We start from the raw sequence: 22,201 nt of genomic DNA on the forward strand, positions 1-22,201 counted from the left end.
CAGTTGATAGGAAATTTGCCTCAGAATGGGCACCATCTATGTAAGATCCTCTAGAGCCATGTCTTGAGCTCCAGCCTGTGAAATAGAGCAAGACCTTGTCTCTTAAAAAATGGGGGGGCGGGGCCAGCACCTGTAGCTTAGTGATAGGGTGCCGGCCCCATATACCTAGGGTGGCGGTTCGAACCCAGCCAACAAAATAGCCAGGTGTTGTGGCAGCCCCTGTAGTCCCAGCTACTCAGAGGCTGAGACAAGAGAATCACCTAAGCTCAAGAGCTAAAGGTTTCTGTGAGCTGTGACACCATGGCACTCTACCGAGGGCGGCAAAATAAGACTCTGTCTCTTAAAAAAAAAAAAGTTAAAAAATTATTATTATATTTACCTCTTCCAGCATCTGACTCTGTCTAGTGTTTTTATAAAAAGGGCACTTCCTACATTATCTATCAGAGTACCCAGAGCTTAGTTAGAGTAGATGAAACAATCTGTTTTATCTGAATAGTGTTCCATAAAATTGTAGAAGTTTTTGGGTTTGTTCCTCCCTTTCCTTCCCCCCTTTTTGGATCATCACTGTACTTAAATTGTATTTTCATATCCACCTTGTGAAAGACAGCTACTGTGCAGCCATCTGTAATCGTAATTCTTTGGTGAGAAAAACCACAGCAGCTTCAGGGCAGAGGAACGAGTATATAGTATATAAGACAACTCTGATGTTTTTATTTATTTATTTTTTTTTTTTTAGAGACAGAGTCTCACTTTCTGGCCCTTGGTAGAGTGCCGTGGCCTCACACAGCTCACAGCAACCTCCAACTCCTGGGCCCAAGCGATTCTCCTGCCTCAGCCTCCCGAGCAGCTGGGACCACAGGCACCCACCATAATGCCCGGCCATTTTTTGGTTGCAGTTTGGCCGGGGTCGGGCTTGAACCCGCCACCCTCGGTATATGGGGCCGGTGCCTTACCGACTGAGCCACAGGCGCCACCCCAAGACAACTCTGATGTTAACAAGGCCATACTGCCTTTTTAAGTTGTGAGATAGTTAGAGCCATGGAATGATAAATGACAAGCTAGTGGTGTATGCAGCAGTGTTCTGCAAGCAGATAGTTATAGGACAGGCAGTTTACTACGCTGGAGCTTAATTTACAAATTAATAGCCTCTGTGTCATATCCGATTGTGGTACAAACACAACGATTCAGGTACTTTTCTATGTTAGTAAACAGTTAAATTGTGCAGATTATAAATAGTTCTTATGGTTTTTTTTTTTTTTTCCTGCTGTATCTAGGGTCTTTGTTGGGTCAGGTTACATTTAAATTGGATGTCTGTTTTATACATTTAGAATTATGTATGGCCTTGAACAACTATAGAAGAATAAGAAATCTGAACTGCACCTAGATTTCTACACAGGGTTATATTCTATAATGTGTTTGATTTCTGAGATAAAAAGGCAACAGGTGACATTCACTTTCTTAATACTGTAAGTTGGGGGGGCAATTCTCATTTATTAAAAAAACTTAGTTTGAATTAACCTTATAACATTTAATTGAATGTTAAAAATCAAGTGATAGAAATGTAATTGACATTGGAAATAAAAGTCATGTAATTAGCTGTTAACTCTGAGTTAAAAATTCAGACAGGACTGGCTTGGCACCTGTATAGCTCAAGTGGCTAAGGCGCCAGCTACATACACCAGAGCAGACTGGTTTGAATCCAGCCCAGGCCTGCCAAACAACAATAACCAAAAAATAGTTGGGCGTTGTGGCAGGTGCCTGTAGTCCCAGCTACTTGGAAGGCTGAGGCAAGAGAATAGTTTAAGCCAAGATTTTGAGGTTGCTGTGAGCTGTGATGCCATAGCACTCTATCCAGGGCGACAGCTTGAGGCTCTGTCTCAAAAAAAAAAAAAAGAAAAAATTCAGACTGGACAAATTGTATTATTCATAGATTTCTAACCCTTATTTTCACATTGCCTTCTACAGTTTCGCAAATGTTCCCCACCATCAATTCATTTGATCCTTCACATTTTCTGAAGCAAGGAGGATAGTATAGCTTAGTGTTTCAAAGAAATGTAGAAAACATTTTCTGACTTTAGCCTCCTTGGTCTTTCATCATTGAGAAATATATTATAAATACCATTCCCAGTATGCAGTGCTGTTTTTTAGTCTATATGTTTATACTGTTTTGCTTCAGCATCTTCATATGTTACATACAGCAATCTGTAGTTCTCCAGGGTCATATCTCTCTTGAGTACAGTAGCCATACTCTTTCTTATTTGATGCAAGTTAAAGACAGTCCCAGATTCATCCTTAGAAGGGTCCCTAGATTTTTAGCAAAGTATGGCTGTAAGCAATATTCGCAGTCTTTTATAATCATACATATGACATTAGGTGGGAGGTGAGGTCGAGTTTACATATGAAAGCATGAATAAATCAAATTTTTATTTTATTTATTTATTTTCATTTTTTCTTTTTTTTTTTTTGCAGTTATTGGCCAGGGCTGGGTTTGAACCTACCAACTCCAGCATATGGGGCTGGTGCCCTACCCCTTTGAGCCACAGGTACCACCCCCTTATTATTATTTTTTTTTTTTGAGACAGAGTCTCACTTTATCACCCTCAGTAGAGTGCTATGGCATCACAACTCACAGCAATCTCAAACTCATGGAGTTAAGCGATTCTCTTGCTTTAGCCTCCCAAGTAGCTGGGACTACAGGCACCCGCCACAACACTGGGCTATTTTTACTATTATTTTTTTTTGGTTGTGGTTGTTGTTGTTTGGCAGGCCTGGGCTGGATTCGAACCCTCCAACTCTGGTGTATGTGGCTGGTACCCTAGCTGCTGAGCTACAGGCGCCGAGCCGAATAAATCAAATTTTAAAAACATAAACTGCATTTCAGTCAGATAGCAAATAAAGGGTATATCCCCTATTAATCCCATTGATATGAATAACAGGTCTAATCTCCTGTGGAGATGGGATGTAAAATCTACTGATGTAAGCTGCCCAGGCTTCTGGGAGGCAGAGGTGCGTGGATCACCCTGAGCAAGAGTGAGACCCCTGTCTCTATTAGAAAACTAGCTGGGCGTTGTGGCAGGTACCTGCGGTCCCAGCTACTTGGAAGCCTGAGGTAAGAGAATTGGTTAAACTCAAGAGTTAGAGATTGCTGTAAGCTAATGACACCACACCATTCTATCCAAGGCGACTGAGTGAAACTCTTTTCTCAAAAAAAAAAAAAAAAAAAAATCTATTGATGTAAATATGTGTATGTCAGTCAGTCTTGAAGGAAGAATAAACCCCAAAGAATACACTTTTTTTTAGTTAAAAAGTAAGTCAAAGTCTACCTAATCAATACCATGACATGTGTATTCTCTACCACCTATTAAATATCCATGCAAAGAATTTTGAAAAATTCTCTTTGTTGAAAAAAATTCTGCTAATTACAACCACTGCTGTTCCTTGTTAATTTTGCACACTCTAAATTCTGTGACACCTTGCAGAACTATAGAATACCTATATTTCCAAATCTCAAAACCAGGAAATAAACTCTATTTAGTAGACAACATGTCCAGTTCACCATTACAAGATGAGGTTATAAATACTGCCTCTGTCAAAACAGGTGGTATTTTAAAAGGATATATACTTTCTTAAAAGGTTAAAAAAGGATAGAAGCTGTTTGTAGAGTTCTAACCCTGAAATTGAATCTCAGAGAGTTTGGGAGAAACTTTCTAGTATCTTACAAAATGAAAAAAAAAGCAATTATTTCTAGCTAAGTATATTTTTACAGCTGCCGCCACCAATATTCCTCCTCCTCCTCTGTTACAATTCTATCCTGTGTCTCCCCCTGGAACATTTATTTCCCTCCAATAATTTCAGTGAGAATTCTCCCATCGAATTTTACTTACTGTGTTAAAGAGGGGGTTTCTCTTGAGATTGTAGCTGCTTTTCCTGTGTTTTTACTCATAAAATTGCATTCTTTGGACTCAGTGTCTGTAGCTCAGCTGCTAGAGCACCAGCCATATACACAGAGCTGGCGGGTTTGAACCCAGCCCAGGCCTGCTAAACAACAGTGACAGCTTCAACAATAAAATAGCTGGACGTTGTGGTGGGCACCTGTAGTCCCAGCTACTCAGGAGGCTGAGGCAAGAGAATCGCTTAAGCCCAAGAGCTTGAGGTTGCTCTGAGCTGCGATTGCCACGACACTCTACCCAGGGCAACACAGACTCTTTTGTCTCACAAAAAAAAAAAAAAAATTGCATTCTTTGTTTTTTTGTCCATAAAATGGGGAAGTCTTCAGTTATTTTTATGTTTCCTTTAAACAATACTTTCCTTTTTATCTGGGTTGTAATTTTGTCATTAATGTTATGTCAGTGTTAGGCCAGCGACACCTACTTTCACTAACATCCAATTGTGGAGGGCAGGGTCTGGGTCTGGAGTTTCTTCTGAGAGAAGCTTTCTAAAATTTGTGTGAGGATGTGTTAATGGAAATAACCTGGTGGTTTGATTGGAGGAGTGGGGCTTGTCCTTCCAGCTCTCCAACTCCCTTATATGTTGACTAAAGCCATGGAACTTGGATTGGTTGGCGTAGGTGGTGGAAAAATGAACCTGGTTTCCTGTTGTATCGGACCTATAAAACTGAGTATTTTTCTTCAGGATGTATCTTGCTGTCATGTGAACATGTTGATAGTATCGTTGAATGTCACAGTATTGACCGTGACTACCTGTCTTGGAAACTGTGACTTGAAGTGTCACAGGCCCTGTGAACTCTCTGCCTGAACAAGCCCTGTTGAAACCCAGTGATGTGAATGTTTGGGGTGGCAATCTGAGACTCAGTGTTACTTGCTAGGTTTATGGAGTAGTTCCTGACAGATTGAAGGCGGTGGGATACCAGCCATTCTGGGGGCCTGGCACACATTGTCCTATTGTTTATAGAAAATATATTAAGGGGGTGGCTCCTGTGGCTCAGCGGGTAGGGCGCTGGCCCCACATACCGAACCCAGCCCCAGCCAAACTGTAACCAAAAGAAAATACATTAAGTGGGCTCGGCACCTGTGGCTCAAGCAGCTAAGGCGCCAGCCACATACACCTGAGTTGGCGTGTTTGAATTCAGCCAAACAACAATGACAGCTGCAACCAAAAAATAGCTGGGTATTGTGACAGGCTCCTGTAGTCCCAGCTACTTGGAAGGCGGAAGCAAGAGAATCAATCACTTGAGCCCAGGAGTTGGAGGTTGCTGTGAGCTGTGATGCTATGGCACTGTACCCAGGGTGTCAGCTTGAGGTTCTGTCTCAAAAAATGAAAAAAAAAGAAAGAAAGAAAATACATTACGTGAAGAAGAGGATAAGTTATTAACTTTTCCTCCGCCCCCTTCTGTCTTTGTTATTTCCAGCTGGTTTTTTTTTTTTCATTTCCTTTGGTTTTTTTTTCCTTCTCTTTTAATTCTCATTAATTTATTAGTGAATGATGAATGATCAGTTTGTGAAATTTAGTGTTTTCTCAAAGTTTCAGGTTAATGATCCAAGATAATTAGTTTTACATGGAATACCACTGAAAATATCAAATTGTTTATGCCAGCATAATCTTCATTTGCAATCAGTAAAAGTCGCGATTTCTTTTTTTAATGCATATTAGTAAAAATGTAGGCTAATCGTCAATAGAGATATCATTTGTATAAACAGGACCGCTGAGAACTTTGCATGACACCACACAGTGAGGATTTGTGAAGCATTTTTGCTCTATTCTCTTGTTGCCACCTGGAAGTGATACTGACACAGATTGGGGTACTGCTAACGTCATGTGTGTGTTGTTTGCCAGAGCTGCAAGACTGAACTACAAGGAGACTGGATTGTGGGTTTTAGAAAAACCATCTGCTGGGCACAGCACCTTTTCTTTGGTAGCTAATCCCTGAAGGACCCATGCAGGGACTCTGCCTAAGGAGCTCGTCTACTTCAGAGCTCACCCACCTGTCCAATCATTGTTTTCAAACTGTACTCGTGTATTTTTAAGTGATAGAAAACATCAGTGTTTCCCCTTAGCCCTTATTCGTTCTTTCCCCTGCTGCTCCCTTCTGTTGTACATAACACTGGGAGCAGCTCCTAGGCTTCTTGTCTCTTGCTTCTAGTTTATCCCGGTTAGACAGTAAGTAGGAGAGCACACTGTATTTCCTAAGGATGGCTATGGAAGAAAACACACCCTTTCCTTTTGAGCCTTTTCATAGTGGTTTGTTTCTTGTGCTGTCTTTGTTCAAAATTTATTTTTTTGGCCAGTGTCATATTTGTATTACATTTTTTCCTCCTGGTTTTTCTCCTTCCTGATTTGAGCTGTTTTATCTGTAAGAGTTCTTAAGTGTCCCTTTCTCTGGCTGCTATTGCTAGACTTGAGCTAGCTCATTAATGTGTTTGACATCTGATGGGAAAGAGGACTGAAAACAACTTTAAATAATTTTTTTTTTTTTTTTTGGAGATAGAGTCTCACTCTGTTGCCCAGGCTAGAGTACAGTAACCTCAAACTCCCAGGGTCAAGCAATCCTCCTGCATTAGCCTCCTTAGTAGTTGGGACTACAGGCATGCTCCATCACACGGGCTATTTTTTTTCTATTTTTAGTAGGGACAGTGTCACTGTTGTTGGGGTTGGTCTTGAACTCTCAAGTTCAGCCATTCCTCCCCCTTTGGCCTCCCGGAATGCTAGGATTATAGGTGTGAACTACTGTGTCCAGCCTCTAAATAATTATTTAATTTTTAAATGTTTAAACTGTTCTGGCAGTCACCAAGCAATAAAATCGACAGGAGATATTCAAAATTACCTGCAGTATCCTGCTATTACTTCCCCTTCTCTTAAACTACAATGGTTCAATTATTCTGCCTTTTATACTTGAGAAATAGAATTTTAAAGGCTTGAAAGTTAATGTTATATGCATTTGATATGTTATTATTTGCATTTTAGTTATTCTACAGATGGTTTATGCAAATACTTAAGACTTGGCATTCTTTAAAAAATATTTACTCGGGCAGTGTGAGCAGAAGTATATCATAGAGCAGAATCCTGCCCCCCCCAAATTGGCTTTTATATGATATTTTAGTTATCTAAAAAAGATTCAGTAATAAAAATACAAAAAAATTCTCAATAATGTATTTTATATTGACTTAAAGTTTTTAAAATTCATTTTTTAAATTTATTTATTTTTATTTTTATTTTTTGAGACAGAGCCTCAAAGCTGTCACCCTGGGTAGAGTGCCATGGCATCACTGCTCACAGCAACCTCCAACTCCTGGGCTTAAGTGATTCTCTTGCCTCAGCCTCCCAAGTAGCTGGGACTACAGGCGCCCGCCACAAATCCGGCTTTTTGGTTGTAGTTGTCACTGTTGTTTTGGCAGGCCTGGGCTGGATTCGAACCCGCCAGCTCTGGTGTATGTGGCTGGCACCTTAGCCACTTGAGCTACAGGTGCTGAGCCCATTTTGTAAATATTTTAATGTTCAACTATGTTAAATGAGAAGCCTTCAGGTTTAGATTATTTTTTTATTATTATTCTTATTTATTTTTTGAGACAGAAAAAAAACGCCACAATGCCCAGCTATTTCGTTGTTGTTGTTGCAGTTGTCATTCTTGTTTTAGCAGGTTCGAACGTTCCAGCCTCGGTGTATGTGGCCCAGGCCTTACCCACTGAGCTACAGGGGTGCTGCCTTTTTTGTGTGTGTGTGACAGAATCTCAAGCTGTCACCCTGGGTAGAGTGCCATGGCGTCATAGCTCACAGCAACTCCAGCTCAGGTTCAAGCGATCCTCTTGCCTTGGTTTTTCTGTTTTTAGTAGAGATGGGATCTCGCTTTTGCTGGGGCTGATCTCAAACTCGTGAGCTCAAGCAATCCACCTGCCTTGGCCTCCCAGAGTGCTAGGATTACAGGCATAAGCCACTGGGCCCAGCCCAGGTTTAGATTCTTTAGAGAACATGCGAATGAAGTTGATTAGAGACATAAGTAGAAATTTGAAAATTAACCTGACCTTATGGATTCATTCATTCATTCCTTTCTCCCTCCCTCCCTCTTATTCTGTCACCCTAGGTAGAGAGCCATGGCATCATCATAGTTCATAGCAACCTCCAACTCTTGGGCTCAAGAGATCCTCCTGCCTCAGTTTTTCTGTTTTTGATAGAGACAGGGTCTCACTTTTGCTCAGGCTGATCTTGAACTCCTGAGCTCAAGTAGTCCATGCTGGACCTAGTTTTTTTAATCCTTCATTTAAATCTATTCATTTGGCCAGGCTTGGGTGGCTCACGCCTGTGATCCTAGCGCTCTTGGATCCCTTAAGCTCAGGAGTTTGAGAATAGCCTGAACAAGAGTGAGACTCCCATCTCTACTAAAAATAGAAAAAAAAATTAGCTAGGTGCTGTGGTGGGATAGTCTCAGCTATTCAGGAGGCTAAAGCAGGAGGATTATTTGAACCCAGGGGCTGAGGCCATGGCACTTCAGTCTAGGTAACAGAGTAAGACCCTATCTCAAGGCTGGGTGCAGTGGCTCATGCCTATAATCCTAGCACTCTGGAAGGCTGAGGCAGGTGGATTGCTTGTGCTCACAAGTTCCAGACCAGCCTCAGCAAAAAGCGAGACCCCGTCTGTACTTAAAAAAAAAGAAAGAAAAAACTGAGGATTGCTTGAGCTCAAGAGTTGGAGGTTACTGTGAGCTGTGATGCTACGGCACTCCACCCAGGGTGACAGCTTGAGACTCTGTCTCAAAAAAAAAAAAAAAGAAGCCCAAGTCTGACCCCAAATAGTTACTATATATATTCTCTGAGCCATTTGCTGGTCTTTGGTTTTGTCACTTTGTATCATGTAAAGAGAACAAAGGCATTTACTCAGCAGCATAGTTCTAAGGGCATAGTATAGATAGGAACAAAGTAAGTCCCTTCCTTCATGGGGGGCTTACATTCTGTTGAAATGTATTGTAGTAATGAAGGCATCCAAAAACGTATTTCTCTTGGATTTGAACAAGGTTTAGTTTTTAATACCATATTAAGTAAGTTTCTACTCTTCCTGCATAAAAATGTACATTTCCACAGATCTTATTCTAGCAAAGAAGTTCTGCTTGTAAGTTGTATTTCAGTAATAATGTTTATGTTGCATATTAGTAGGATTTCTTTGTTTAAAAATCCTGTTTCATGTTTTAAACTGGGATAGATACATGACATTTGTTTGCGTAATAAAAGTTAGTATGGTTGGTGTCTGTATTATGAGATGCAAAAAATAATAAGCTGGGTGCAGCGATGTACTCCTGTGATCCCAGCTACTGAGCAGGCTGAGGTGGGGTGATCACTTGAGCCAAGAGTTCAATGCGCTGTGATTGTATTTGTGAGAAGCCACTGCATTCAAGCCTGGGCAACAGAGTGAGACCCTGTCTGTAAAAAAATAATGATGATGATGGTGGTGACCAACATTGCGTGCCAATCACAGTTCTGGGTACTTTACATATGTATATTAGCTCTTTTGGTGCTCATGAGAACCCTAAGGGTGTTGTTAATCACCCTCTAATTTTATAGAGCAGGACAAAAAGGCACAGGTATGTTAAGAAAATCGCCTGACATCATATAGCTATGAACTGAATATGCAATGTGAGTTGAAACATGATGTGCATGTGTAGTGTGGGTTGAAGCAGTAGGGCTCCAGAGTCCTGTTCTCCATTGCTGCACTGTACTGACCTCCAGCCGGGCACACTAAGCTAGTAACAGTCAAGAAATCTGAACTCTGCTATGGGACCGCCTTCATGTCTTTTCCATCTGTGTGCCTCAGTTGCTCTTACCATCAGTTTCATATTAAGAGTAACGTCTACTGAGTGCTTTGAACACCTCATATGTAGAATCTGTATAAATTTTAAATGTAACAACTTTTAGATGAAGCTAGTTATAAGAAAGATGCCAGATACATATAATGGCTGCATGATTCTGTGCAGCTGATCAGACAGTATTCTAACAGATTTTGCTTCTTTTTATCTTCATTTGACAGAAAAGGGTAGTTGAACAGCTACGGAAGAACCTGATAGTAAAGCAAGAACAACCAGACAAGTTCCAAATACAGCCATTGCCACAATCTGAAAACAAACTACAAACAGCACAGCAGCAACCACTACAGCAGCTACAACAGCAGCAGCAGTACCACCACCACCACGCCCAGCAGTCGGCTGTACCCTCTCCCAACCTGACCGCTTCACAGGTAAAGGTGCGGGCGGGCACAGCACTGCAGGCTGCTGGTTGCTTGTTGATTTTGGCCGTGTAGAACTGGGTCCTGTTTCAGATGATACTAAGCTCAACTAGAACTAAACAAAAGTTATTTTGGTTACTTTTTTGTACTATAACTGGGGTAAGTATCACTTGAAATCATTGGCAGAAAGAAATAACATTACTAAGGAGCAAAAGTTAAATGATTTCCCACCTGTCCAAAGAAGATGCAAAAGGTATGACAAAGAAAAAAAATGTACTTCTCTGCATTACAATAGAATTAAAACCTTTTTTGAATTTGTAGAGATTTTTATTTATACTTCTTCTGAAGGTCTGTGATTTGACTTCTTCTGGAATTGTTTTTCCAAGACTCTAATCAATTAGGCATAGAACTATTTCAGGATTAGCACATGGGACCAAGTAGACAGAAGCATTCAGAAGGATGCTCTGTTTCCATTATTCATAGGAACAAAATATTCATTTTAAGTCCATATCCATGAGAAAATGAATCTGTTCTAATACACTGATGGGAATCTGAAATGGAAGTTACAGGTTGAAACTAGAACTAAGAAGTAGAATCTTAATAGGATTCTAACTTAAGTGTAGCTGTCCAAATGTTTTTACTGCAAAGGGCATTTAAACAAACATGAAATGTAAGGATAGTGAGGCAATCAAGATACACAGAAAAGGGCATATTTGGAAATGACATTCGGTTAGGAAAACTATTCAAGCTTGTTCTCTACACACTCATAATATGCATATAGTTTTTAAAAAGGGACTATTGAGCAGTGGTTCTTGATCCTTGAGGGTCACAGATCCTTTCAAGACTCTGTTGAAAGCTATCGATCCCTCCCAAGAAAAATACACATGCAACTAATGCACTCATTTTTGTACATTTCAACAACTTTTGGATCTTCTGAAACCTGAGCATGGATACCTCTCACCCACTAATACCAAGTCTTCACTATGTCTTTATATGTAAAGACAATTATTATAGTTCACTTGACATTCACGCATGTGGACTTCGGGTTGATTCATACCCAACATTTTGCAAGCGAAGAGTGAATTATTTATAAAAATACTAAAGATAGTTAACATTTAATAGAAGTTACTACATACTGGCACTCTCCTAGGTGCTTTACATGTGTAATGGACATAACCATGACCCTAGTCCTACGAGGAAGTTATGTTATTATGATCTCTGATCTTTAGAATATAAAAGTAAGGCACAGAGAGCCTTTGTAATTTACCTAAAGTCATATAGGTAACATGTGATGGAGCCAAGAATTGAACTTAAATATTCCAACTGAAAAATCTGTCCATTCCATTACTCTTCTATACTGCCATTCAGTGCCAAAATAATAATAATAATAACCACCAAAACTGTATAAAACCAAACAAGGCAAAATAAAAATTCCTATGATAATCAGATAGCTAGAGCAGCCTACTTAATTTTAACTTAATCGGCACCCAGGACAATTTGGAAATTAGGCATTTAAAACTGACTTTAAAAATCTCCTTACCCACATGATTGCAAGAGGGACTTTACCTAACAAATGCAATCAGTGTAACCTGGCTTATTGTACCCTCAATGAATCCCCAACAATAAAAAAAAAAAAAAAAAATCCCCTTACCCTGGCTTGGCGCCCATAGCTCAGCAGCTAGGGGGCCAGCCATACACCAGGGCTGTCAGGTTTGAACCCAGCATGGGCCTGCCAAACAACAATGACAATGACAACTTACAACAAAAAAATTGCCAGGCGTTGTAGCAGGCACCTGTAGTCCCAGCTACTTGGGAGGCTGAGGCAAGAGAATAGTTTAAGCCAAGAGTTTGAGGTTGCTGTGAGCTGTGTCACGCCACAGCACTCTACTAAGGGTGACATAGTAAAACTGTCTAAAGAAAGAAAAAAAAAAGAAAAAAAGTACAGTTTGATCAGAAGGTATTTACACAGTAGTGTGAAGAATTCATTATTTCCTGTTAATATAGGAGTTTCTCTCTTGAACCATGGAAATTTTCTGTTTAAGTAACATTCCGTGTTAACACAAATCACAGGAAACATTTATAAAGTACTGAGGATAGCTGTTCCCTTCCCTGGTAATCTGAATTCTGTGCTATTTTGGAACGGTGGTTGGTGAGAGGCCCTGGGGTGTCCTTGGAATAGTTACGTAGCTCTGCCCATCTGATATATTTAACTGAGTTAGCCACCTTTAGCCAATCTTTGCTTTATATTTTATTTAATGTAAATGTTTAATGTTAAAAACCAAAGATCCAGCTCAGTGCCCGTACCTCAGTGGTTAGGGCACCAGCCACATACACCAGGGCTGGCAGGTTCAAACCTAGACCAAGTCTGCCAAACAACAATGACAACTATTAAAAAAAAAAAAAAAATAGCCAGGCGTTGTGGCGGGTGCCTGTGGTCCCAGCTACTTGGGAGGCTGAGACAAGAGAATCGCTTAAGCCCAAGAGTTTGAGGTTGCTGTGAGCTGTGATGCCATAGGACTCTACCAAGGATAACATAATGGATTCTGTCTCAAAAAAATAAATAAATTAAAACCAAAGATCCTCTAGATTTTCTGTTATACATTAAAGAGCTATGAAAATATCAGAGGACAGAATAAATCTGACTAGAGGAACCGGAAAGTGCTTCTCAAGGAGGTAGCATTTGAATAGCACTTTGACAGATGAATGAGATTTTAGAGATAGAGCATTTATACACTGCCATTTTCTTCATGGCACTATCCCTATAATCTTAGACTAACCTGTCTTTGGTTTCACTTCCACTCTTGTCAAGTTTAATAAGAAATTTAATGTTTGTTCATTGCTTTAGTTCAAGCTCTGACATTCTCACAATTACACACAAAAACATACAACAATAATAACGCTACTCAGCAAGACGCTGCCACAAATAGACACAGACACAGCTGTGAGACACTGTTACCCAAGGTTATGAAACCTTACGGAGCTGTTTGTGAAGTGTTGCCAACATAAGTGCATGGTTAATTGTCAGACCTCATAGACATTAACTTCTAGCTCACGCAATTTAGATTTTGTCAAAATTAAAGAACCCCTTCGTGAAACTGTGGAGAAACTGCTCTCTTCTTTTGAAGGTGAACAAAGTTGGACAGCATTAACTAGCCAAGGACTAATCTTAGCCTCCCTAAAAATAATTTTCTTCTTTGTTGGATGCCTCCTCTGTGTCTTCCTCCTTTCAGAACAATTCAGACCTTTTCATTAGGCTTGGATTTCAAAGGTCTAGATTCCCTTGGCATGTAAAGCCTGATATTCCAAGACCTTGGTGTGTGTTCCCTAATACTTGGAATACAAACAACACGAGACCAGGAGTAAAGATCTAAGCAATGCCTACATCTTGATGTCAATAATTAGTAAATATACTTTTCAAAAAAAGTTCTTATTGAAGCATGTAGTACCAGGTCTTGTGCCTGTGCACTACATAACAAAACTATGTAAGTGCTAGAATACGCATAGTGAAGTCAGCCACAGCTAAAGGTTGGTAAAACAGAATAAAACTGCTAACTTAAAATGTAAACAAATGTGTTAGCTTTCAGTGTTTTTTAAAACTGCTAACTTAAAATGTAAACAAATGTGTTAGCTTTCAGTGTTTTTTAAGGCTTGGGTTAATGATAAGTTTATAATTCAGGTGAGTTTGAGATTTTAGTCTGTATTTTCTAGAGCAATGTTTAGAGTTATTTTTCAATTGACAATGATTTACTTGAAACACAAGTACATTGACTTCTTCTAAAGCAATAACAACATGCACCACTGTTTTTAAAATTTATGTCAGTAAATTATGCTGACTAGATCTTTTACCCCCACAACCTAAAGTAGTGCCAGGACTGAGTGCCGTCTGGTATGACTTGCTCACCACTTCAGCAGTTGTTTGTATTAAAATATTTTTATTTGAAAGATAGGACTGGCTGGACATAGTGGCTCATACCTGTAATCTAGCACTCTCGGAAGCCCAGCCAGGAGCATTGCTTGAACTCAGGAGTTCGAGACCAGCCTGAGCAAGACCCCATCTCTAATAAAACTAGGGAAAAAAATTAGCCTGGGTGCCCGTAGTCCCAGCTACTTGGGAGGCTGAGGCAGGAGGATTGCTTGAAACCAGGAGTTTGAGGTTGCTGTGAGCGAGGCTGAGGCCATACCTCTCTAGCCAGGGCAACAGATTGAGACTCTGTCTCAAAAAAAAAAAAAAGAAAGAAAGAACAAAAGAAAGGTCTCATATGTCGTGTTAAAAAACACATTATGATAAAGAGCTAGTGATATGTAAGTCAGTCCATGCTGCTATATTACTGTATGGTGTTTCTGATGATAGGTAACATTTGGCTTTTATTTGGTTTTCATCACTAATAGAAAGTAGATGACTCACTATACCCCAAAATAATTAACAGCGTTTTCCCTTTACTCTCATTTCACATTTGAGGAGGCGATGGAAAGGAAATACTCCATTCTTGTGTTGTTTCCTTGGAGAGGAGGAAACAAAGATTTGGGTGATTTTAATTACAGGCATTAGTAAGGAATGATGATAGGCTATGATGAGATAGAAGAGGCCAAATCATTAAGTTTTTTGGTTAAAAGAGAAATAAAAGAAGATGTTAAGGTTAGATAATAAATGTGTGAGCCCTTAAGGCAGAAAACGTAAATAAATAATTACCTAGAACCAAAGAACTTAAAATGCAGGTACTTACACAGACACTGAAATAGAAATTCATAAGGGAAGTTACTGCATGCGTTTCCAGGAGAGTGGAGTACTTTACTGGTCTGGCATAGTACTGTTCAGTAGAATTTTTAGCAATGTTAGAAATTTTCTCTATATTTACTATCCATCCACATGTGGCTTTTGAATACTTGAAATGTAGCTAGTGAAACTGAGGAGTTGGTGTTTTAACTTTCTTTTGTTTAAATTAATATAATTTTAAATAGCTTTATGTGGCCAGCACCTACTAAATCTGTACAAATGGTGGCGTAAAAAGAAAAAGGTAGAGTAGCATCAAAGCCAGAACCTGGCCAGGTGTGGTGGCTCACACCTGTAATCCTAGCACTCTCGGAAGCCGAGGGGGGTGGATTGCTTGAGCTCAGGAGTTCAAGACCAGCCTGAGCAAGAGGGAGACCCCATCTCTACTAAAAATAGAAAAACTAGGTTCGGTGCCTGTAGCTCAGTGGTTAGAGTGCCGGCCATGTGCATCTGGGCTGATGGGTTCAAACTTGGCTGGCACCTCCTAAACAACGACAGCAATAACAAAAAAATAGCCAGGCATTGTGGCAGGCGCTTGTAGTCCCAGTTACTGGGAGGCTGAGTCAAGAGAATTGCTTAAGCCCAAGAATTTGAGGTTGCTGTGAGTTGTGACGTCACAGTACTCTACTGAGAGTGACATAGTGAGACTCTGTCTCAAAAAAAAAAAAAGAAAAGGAAGAGAAACTAGCTGGGTGTTGTGGTGGGCACCTGTAGTCTCAGCTACTCAGGAGGCCAAGAGAAAAGGGTTGCTTAAGCCCACAAGTTTGAGATTGCTGTAAGCTATGATGATGCCATGAGACTCTACCCAGCGTGACAGAGTGAGACTGTCTTAAAAATAAAATCAGAATCAACCAGTCAGGCCAGATAAATTTTTATGTTTCAGAAATGTATGTATCTTTTGTTACTGGCAGCATCAGACAATAGGTGTGTGCTACACAATGAAACAGTTTATATTTTCTTGTTTTGTAACTGACTCTTAATTATTATAGTAAAAAGTCTAGAAAAATGTAGCTCCAAAGCTGCGGTAGGACTGGAAGAGCTTCAGTCAAGTCCTCTCAGTTCAGTTCATCTCATCTCTAAGGCTGTTTGAAACTGTAGTGTTTGTTTCCACATTGTCATGTTTTTACAGCATCTTTGATCACTTCTGCAGCAGTTTTCCAGAGAAGAAAATTATGCATGGTACCTCATATCTCTCTGATATCAAGAACTGGTATTTACTATACTAGTTGCTTAATAGGTTTCATTATGTGAGCTTGGGACCTACTGCCTCTGAGGCAACATGCTAGTCCTCATGTGAGTTTCCCTTCCTCCTTTTTAGGGTGACACTCAAAAAATGAAAGGATACTATCCTTTTACCCTAGCCGTTGTGTTACAGGAGGCAGATATCCGGAATTGTATGATGGCTTTCTTCATATTGGTGAGGTTGTAGCAATTAAGGGTAGAGATGATATGTACCTCATTGATTTATAACTAGAATAAAGTTTAATCACAGCAAACAAAGAATTAGAAAAACTAGACTAAGCTTATTCACAGTCTATATCTGAAAACCCATCCTGTTGATTGTTGAAAACTCCGTGGTTTTATCAGTCTGCAGTTATTACTGTGAACTTGCCCATTCACGATTGATGCTAATTAGAGGACCCTAGCAAACTGGAGATTCCCCTTCCCTATAGTAAGAAGTATGCTTTTATATATACACAAGAAATGTTATTATACAGAGAAACTTGATCGTCAAGAATTATTGCTTTGTTTTCATCTGGGGTTCAGCAGCGTATTGTTCAGTGAGATTTAGTTTAATTGTTTAGATTTAGTGTCCTAAAACCTGTTTTCCATGTCTCCTAGAAGACTGTAACTACAACTTCTATGATTACCACAAAGACACTACCTCTCGTCTTGAAAGCAGCAACTGCGACCATGCCTGCCTCTGTTGTGGGCCAGAGACCTACCATTGCTATGGTGACCGCCATCAACAGTCAGAAGGCTGTGCTCAGCACTGATGCGCAGAGCACTCCAGTCAACCTCCAGACGCCTAGTAAGGTCACTGGGCCTGGGGCAGAGGCTGTCCAAATTGTGGCAAAAAACACAGTCACTCTGGTAAGCCAGCAGCTGCTTCTCATGTGTGCCCGCATGAGAGAGTTCAGGATATGCATTTGTAGAATATATCCATTTTAGGCTCCTGCTGGATTTCTCAGTTCCCATCATTTTTCTGGCATACCAAATTCCCCATCAGGGCTGACAAGGGAATGAGGGAAGATGGCATTTCTACTATCTGCTCAAATAACTACAAAAGTGTCCTGAAACCAGGACCGAATTCTGTGGCATTATGTAAAGTCAAAGTATAACTTGATTTTAGAGGAATGGTGTCCTTCATGGAGGACACTACACACTGTTTCATTTCTCTCTCTCTCCATCCTATTTGCAGTTATTCCAGTGAAACTTGAGTGCTTAAACTCTCTTGTGCTATATTATTGCTTTGGAGAAAACTCCCTGGTAATTCTTTTAGTTCACTATCCTTTTAAATTGATTGTACCTAGGAAGTGCTAGAGTTAGTTGTGGCACTTTAAAAATATTCAAGAAACTCACAAATTCAGTGTTTAGTTCTATCAGGATAAATAGTGATTCTTTGAATTGTTCATGAGATTCCTAGGATTGACCATTTAGAAATGGTCCGATATAGCCATTCTGATATTCTCAGAATTTTGAGAGAAATACATCTAAATTTTGGTATAAACTTTCCTTCTTAAAATGTCAGTTGGCTGGGTGTGGCTACAATCCCAACACTTTGGGAGGCCAAGGCAGGAAGGACAGCTTGAGGCTAGGAGTTGGAGACCAGCCTGGACAACATAGTGGATAGGCCTGGTGGTGCATGACTGTAGTCCCAGCTGAGGCAGGAGGATCCCTTTAGCCAAGGATTTTTTGGCTACAGTGAGCTATTGTTTATGACTTTGCATTCTAACTCAGGAAACAGAGCAAGACCTTGTCCCCAAAAAGAAAAATAAGGGGGGAAAATGACAGCTAAAAGTTCTTGGTAGTGTTTGAATGATGACCAGCGATGAGTAAACTAGAGAGCAATAAAGTGAAGCTTTGCCATTTATCCAGGAATCCTTAGAGAAGCAACCAGATTACTCTACTAAGGGCTGAGAGTTAGAAAATTCTCTATTGGAATAAAGATACTCACGTTAGGTAAAGCTTTTATATCAGGAAAAAGCCAGGCAACAAGTTTTACTTGATATTACTTTGGATCTACTCTTGACTTGTAAAATATGTAAATGCAAGAATTTTTGAGTGTCGAAGGAAATTGCCTAACATTACTGAGCCTGCTATGTTCTACATTAGTTATATGAGGTAACAGAAGTGTGGCTGGTTTATTTTATAGGCTAAAGCATACACATGAGAGAGTAAAAGTATTGATTCAGGTGGCTAAACTCTACAATAAAAGCTTGTAGAAAATATTGTCTGATCCAAAGAATAATGATGCTGAAAATACTTTAGCATGCCTAGCTTTGATATTGGACAATAGTTGTTCTTTGTTTTATTTATTTTTTCCCATTTTTTAGCAGGTTCAAGCAACACCTCCTCAGCCCATCAAAGTACCACAGTTTATCCCCCCTCCTAGACTCACTCCACGTCCAAACTTTCTTCCACAGGTGAGTAAATCAGTGACAAGCCCAGTGATGGGTTAGGTGGGATAGAAATCCTTAGCAGTGGGCGGTGCCGGTGGCTCAAGGAGTAGGGCGCTGGCCCCATATACCGGAGGTGGTGGGTTCAAGCCCAGCCCCAGCCAAAAACTGCAACAACAACAAAGAAATCTTAGCAGCTCTTTCTAAGCAGACTGTAATGGGGCTTGTCAATTCAGCCATATGCAGATCCCACTTAGCTACAAATTCTGACTGCAGAGTTTTGTACCATGAAGAAGCTTATTTTATTATCACTTATTAGCAGTGAGCAAAGGTAGTAGCAGTGACAAGTGAAGAAAAAGGATATTTTCCAAATATTTGAAACAATAAAGATACCACCATTATAAACCTCATAATATTAACTTATTGAAAGAATTTAGCCAAAACCTGCCTGGCATTGGAGAAAGAATACAGTTATCACTTTTTATTTCTTTCCTATATGCCAAAAAGAGTAGGGAAAGAAACAACAGCCAAACCTACTATAGAAACCATTCCATTCTACTCTGGAAAGTGATGGTGTTGAGCATCATTCTTAAATGCAAAGCCTTACTTACAAAGTTTAAGCTGTGGATCTGTATAGGAGATTTTCTACCTGGGTCCCAGCAGCTCTGCTTGCCTATATTTTCCTGAGAGTTCTTCAGCAATTAGGCTGACCCTCAGCATTCACATGGCAGAATGTCAAGATTACCCAAGTATGGGCTTTGAGGGGTATCGATTTGCTTGGTAGAAAGAATGAGAATTTCTAGCTGGGGCCCAAAGTTTTAGGCAAAGAGAGAAGAGAAAGGAATTTTGTGCTCAGTGGTATAAATGATTTCCAGATAGCCTCTGGGAAGGGAATGGGCAATTCTGACATGAGATAAGATGATTCCAGTTACTTATCAGATAAATCCTTAATAAATGCCTTGGATAGCAAACACTATACTAAGCCCTGGGGATATGCCAGTTTTCAAGACCTTTCTGTGCCCTCACAGCACTTTAGACCCATACACAGCCAGTTACATGATCTGCTAGGGGAAGTATAGGTAGTCTGAGAACACTGGGAGGGGCACCTGCCCATTTTAAAGCATATTAGAGAAGGGTTTTTCAAGGGTTCCTTAAAGATTAGACATTCAGTCTGACCTGAAATCCTAGTAGAATTGACCTGACAAAGTTTTGGAGAAAGAATAAAAATGTCCTAGTCAGAGGGCAGAGCATGTGTGGAGAGGTGTTTATAAGTTTAAGGAACTGTGGGAGATTTTCTCTGCCTGGGGCTCATGCAGGCTAGAGTTAGAGGTGAGATTGGAGAAGCCCGTTGGAGCCAGAGCCAGTGGAATCTTGTGGGCTGTATGGAAATCTGGGGCCAGTGGGGATCAAGGGAGCATTAGAGATCCATTTAGAGCAGTGGTTCTCAACCTGTGGGGCGTGACCCCTTTGTAAGAATGAAAATACAGGGCGGTGCCTGTGGCTCAGTCGGTAAGGTGCCGGCCCCATATGCCGAGGGTGGCGGGTTCAAACCCGGCCCTGGCCAAACTGCAACCAAAAAATAGCCGGGCGTTGTGGCGGGCGCCTGTAGTCCCAGCTGCTCGGGAGGCTGAGGCAAGAGAATCGCTTAAGCCCAGGAGTTGGAGGTCGCTGTGAGCTGTGTGAGGCCACGGCACTCTACTGAGGGCCATAAAGTGAGACTCCGTCTCTACAAAAAAAAAAAAAGAATGAAAATATGAAAATACATCCAGCGTCAGTTATTTACATTACAATTCGTAACAGTAGCAAAATTACAGTTAAGAAGTAGCAACGAAAATAATTTTATGATTGGGGGTCACCACAACATGAGGAACTGTATTAAAGGGTTGTGGCATTAGGAGGCATTAGGAAGGTTGAGAACCACTGATTTAGAGCATTTACAAACAAGTAGTTGATGTGCTCAGATGTGCTTTAGAAAATTTCCTCTTGCCACTGTGCGGCAAGACATTTGATTATTTGACATGATCAAGACTGTGGGCAAGAGAGACAGGACGTTGTCATTGATGATACTAATGTTCAGAGAATCTTGCTACGTTGGAGGTACTATGCTAGGAATTTCACATGTGTTATCTAGTTTAATCTTTTAAACATATGGAAGTAGGTATTACTCTTTTTAGGATAAAGAATCTAAGTTTTAGTCCATGTAGGCTGCAAAGTCAATTTAGTGAATTATAACCAATGTTTTAAAATAAAAGGAATAGGGCTCAGTGCCCATAGCACAATGGTTAGGGCGCCAGCCACATGCACTGAGGGTGGCAGCTTCAGGCCCGGTCCAGGCCTGCTAAACAACAATGACAACTACAACCGAAAAATAGCTGGGCGTTGTGGCGGGCACCTGTAGTCCCAGCTACTTGGGAGGCTGAGGCAAAAGAATTCGCTGAAGCCCAAGAGTTTGAGGTTGCTGTGAGCTGTGACGTCATGACTACTGAGGGCAACATAGTGAGACTCTGTCTCAAAAAAAAAAAAAAAAAGAATAGAATAGAATAGGAAAGAGTACATAGCATGTTTAATGTACTTTATTTCATGAAGGTTTATTTTATAGAGATGTAAATATATGTATGTGCATACTAATCACAGTGTAAAATGTATTTCCTGCTATGGGTCAGTAGCACCCACTTCAGGGTTGTTTTAGGTTCAGCTAAACATTCAGACCCATAAAACTCATAGGCCGCACTTGGCACTAGTCTACTTGGAACGGATAGGACAGAAACCACAGCTTGTTGGCAAGATAGCATCAGACATTTTTGTTCAGTGGGCCCCACCACCAGCTTGTATAGCAGTCCCTGTAGCTGTCTCACAATAACTCAGATGCAAGGAAATGAGGTCCTTATCAAGGACAGGGGAGAGCTGCCCTGACATAAAAGCTTTATGCCACAGAAACCAATATATCCTTGTAACAATTCCATGGGAATGGCTATCATGGTCCCCACGATGAACATGCCCAAGTTAGAAGAGTCACCCCACTTAGGGAAGCCCAAAAAGCATAGTGTCCTATCAACTATTTATAGTTCTCCCCATCCATATTAAGTTTAGCCATAAGGGGTCATTTTTACCATAAGCAATGTTGTCTGGTAACATAGTTGACATTCTTATCCTTATCAGGGTTCTACGAGGAGAGAGAGAGAGTTAACTAAAGGTCATACACTCATGCATAAGGGGAATGGATTTTGTCCACAGGGTCACAGTTTTAAAAGTTTGAAAAGTACTGGCTTAGAGCCATCAGGCATGTTGCCTGAGGTTGCACAGTAAGTTATAAAACCAGGACTTGAACCCAGGCAAAGCTGGCTTCATGTTTTTAGCCACAATTTTGTGTCATTGTTTCAGTATGTCAAACGTTAGCTAGGGTAATGGCAATGAGGATAGAAAGAAGGGCAGATTTAAGAACTATTTAGGGGCTTAGCACCCACAGCTCAGTGGTTAGGGCACCAGCCACATACACTGGGAGTTGGCAGCTTCAAACCTGGCTTGGGCCTGCTAAACAACAATGACAACTACAACAACAACAAAAAGCCAGCTACTTGGGAGGCTGAGGTGAGGTGAGAGAATTGCTTAAGCCCAAGAGTTTGAGTTTGCTGCGAGCTATGATGCA

At 40.5% G+C, this 22,201-nt stretch overlaps 1 protein-coding gene across 23 annotated transcripts in view; it reads left to right on the forward strand.

The window, feature by feature from the left end:
- Positions 1-22,201, forward strand: part of PHF21A (PHD finger protein 21A) — a 199,898-nt gene that overhangs the window by 140,115 nt on the left and 37,582 nt on the right. For 18 of the 23 annotated variants that reach the window (XM_053560411.1, XM_053560395.1, XM_053560417.1 and 15 more), the window contains 3 exons: positions 9,970-10,176; positions 16,778-17,029; positions 18,493-18,582. In XM_053560411.1, coding sequence (XP_053416386.1) covers positions 9,970-10,176; positions 16,778-17,029; positions 18,493-18,582 — 549 coding nt within the window. The remainder of the gene's footprint in view (positions 1-9,969; positions 10,177-16,777; positions 17,030-18,492; positions 18,583-22,201) is intronic. The other 5 variants (XM_053560419.1, XM_053560413.1, XM_053560418.1 and 2 more) reach the window with 3 other exon arrangements.

Source organism: Nycticebus coucang, chromosome 14, assembly GCF_027406575.1.
Source record: "Nycticebus coucang isolate mNycCou1 chromosome 14, mNycCou1.pri, whole genome shotgun sequence".
In the NCBI taxonomy this organism is placed as follows: Eukaryota; Metazoa; Chordata; class Mammalia; order Primates; family Lorisidae; genus Nycticebus; species Nycticebus coucang.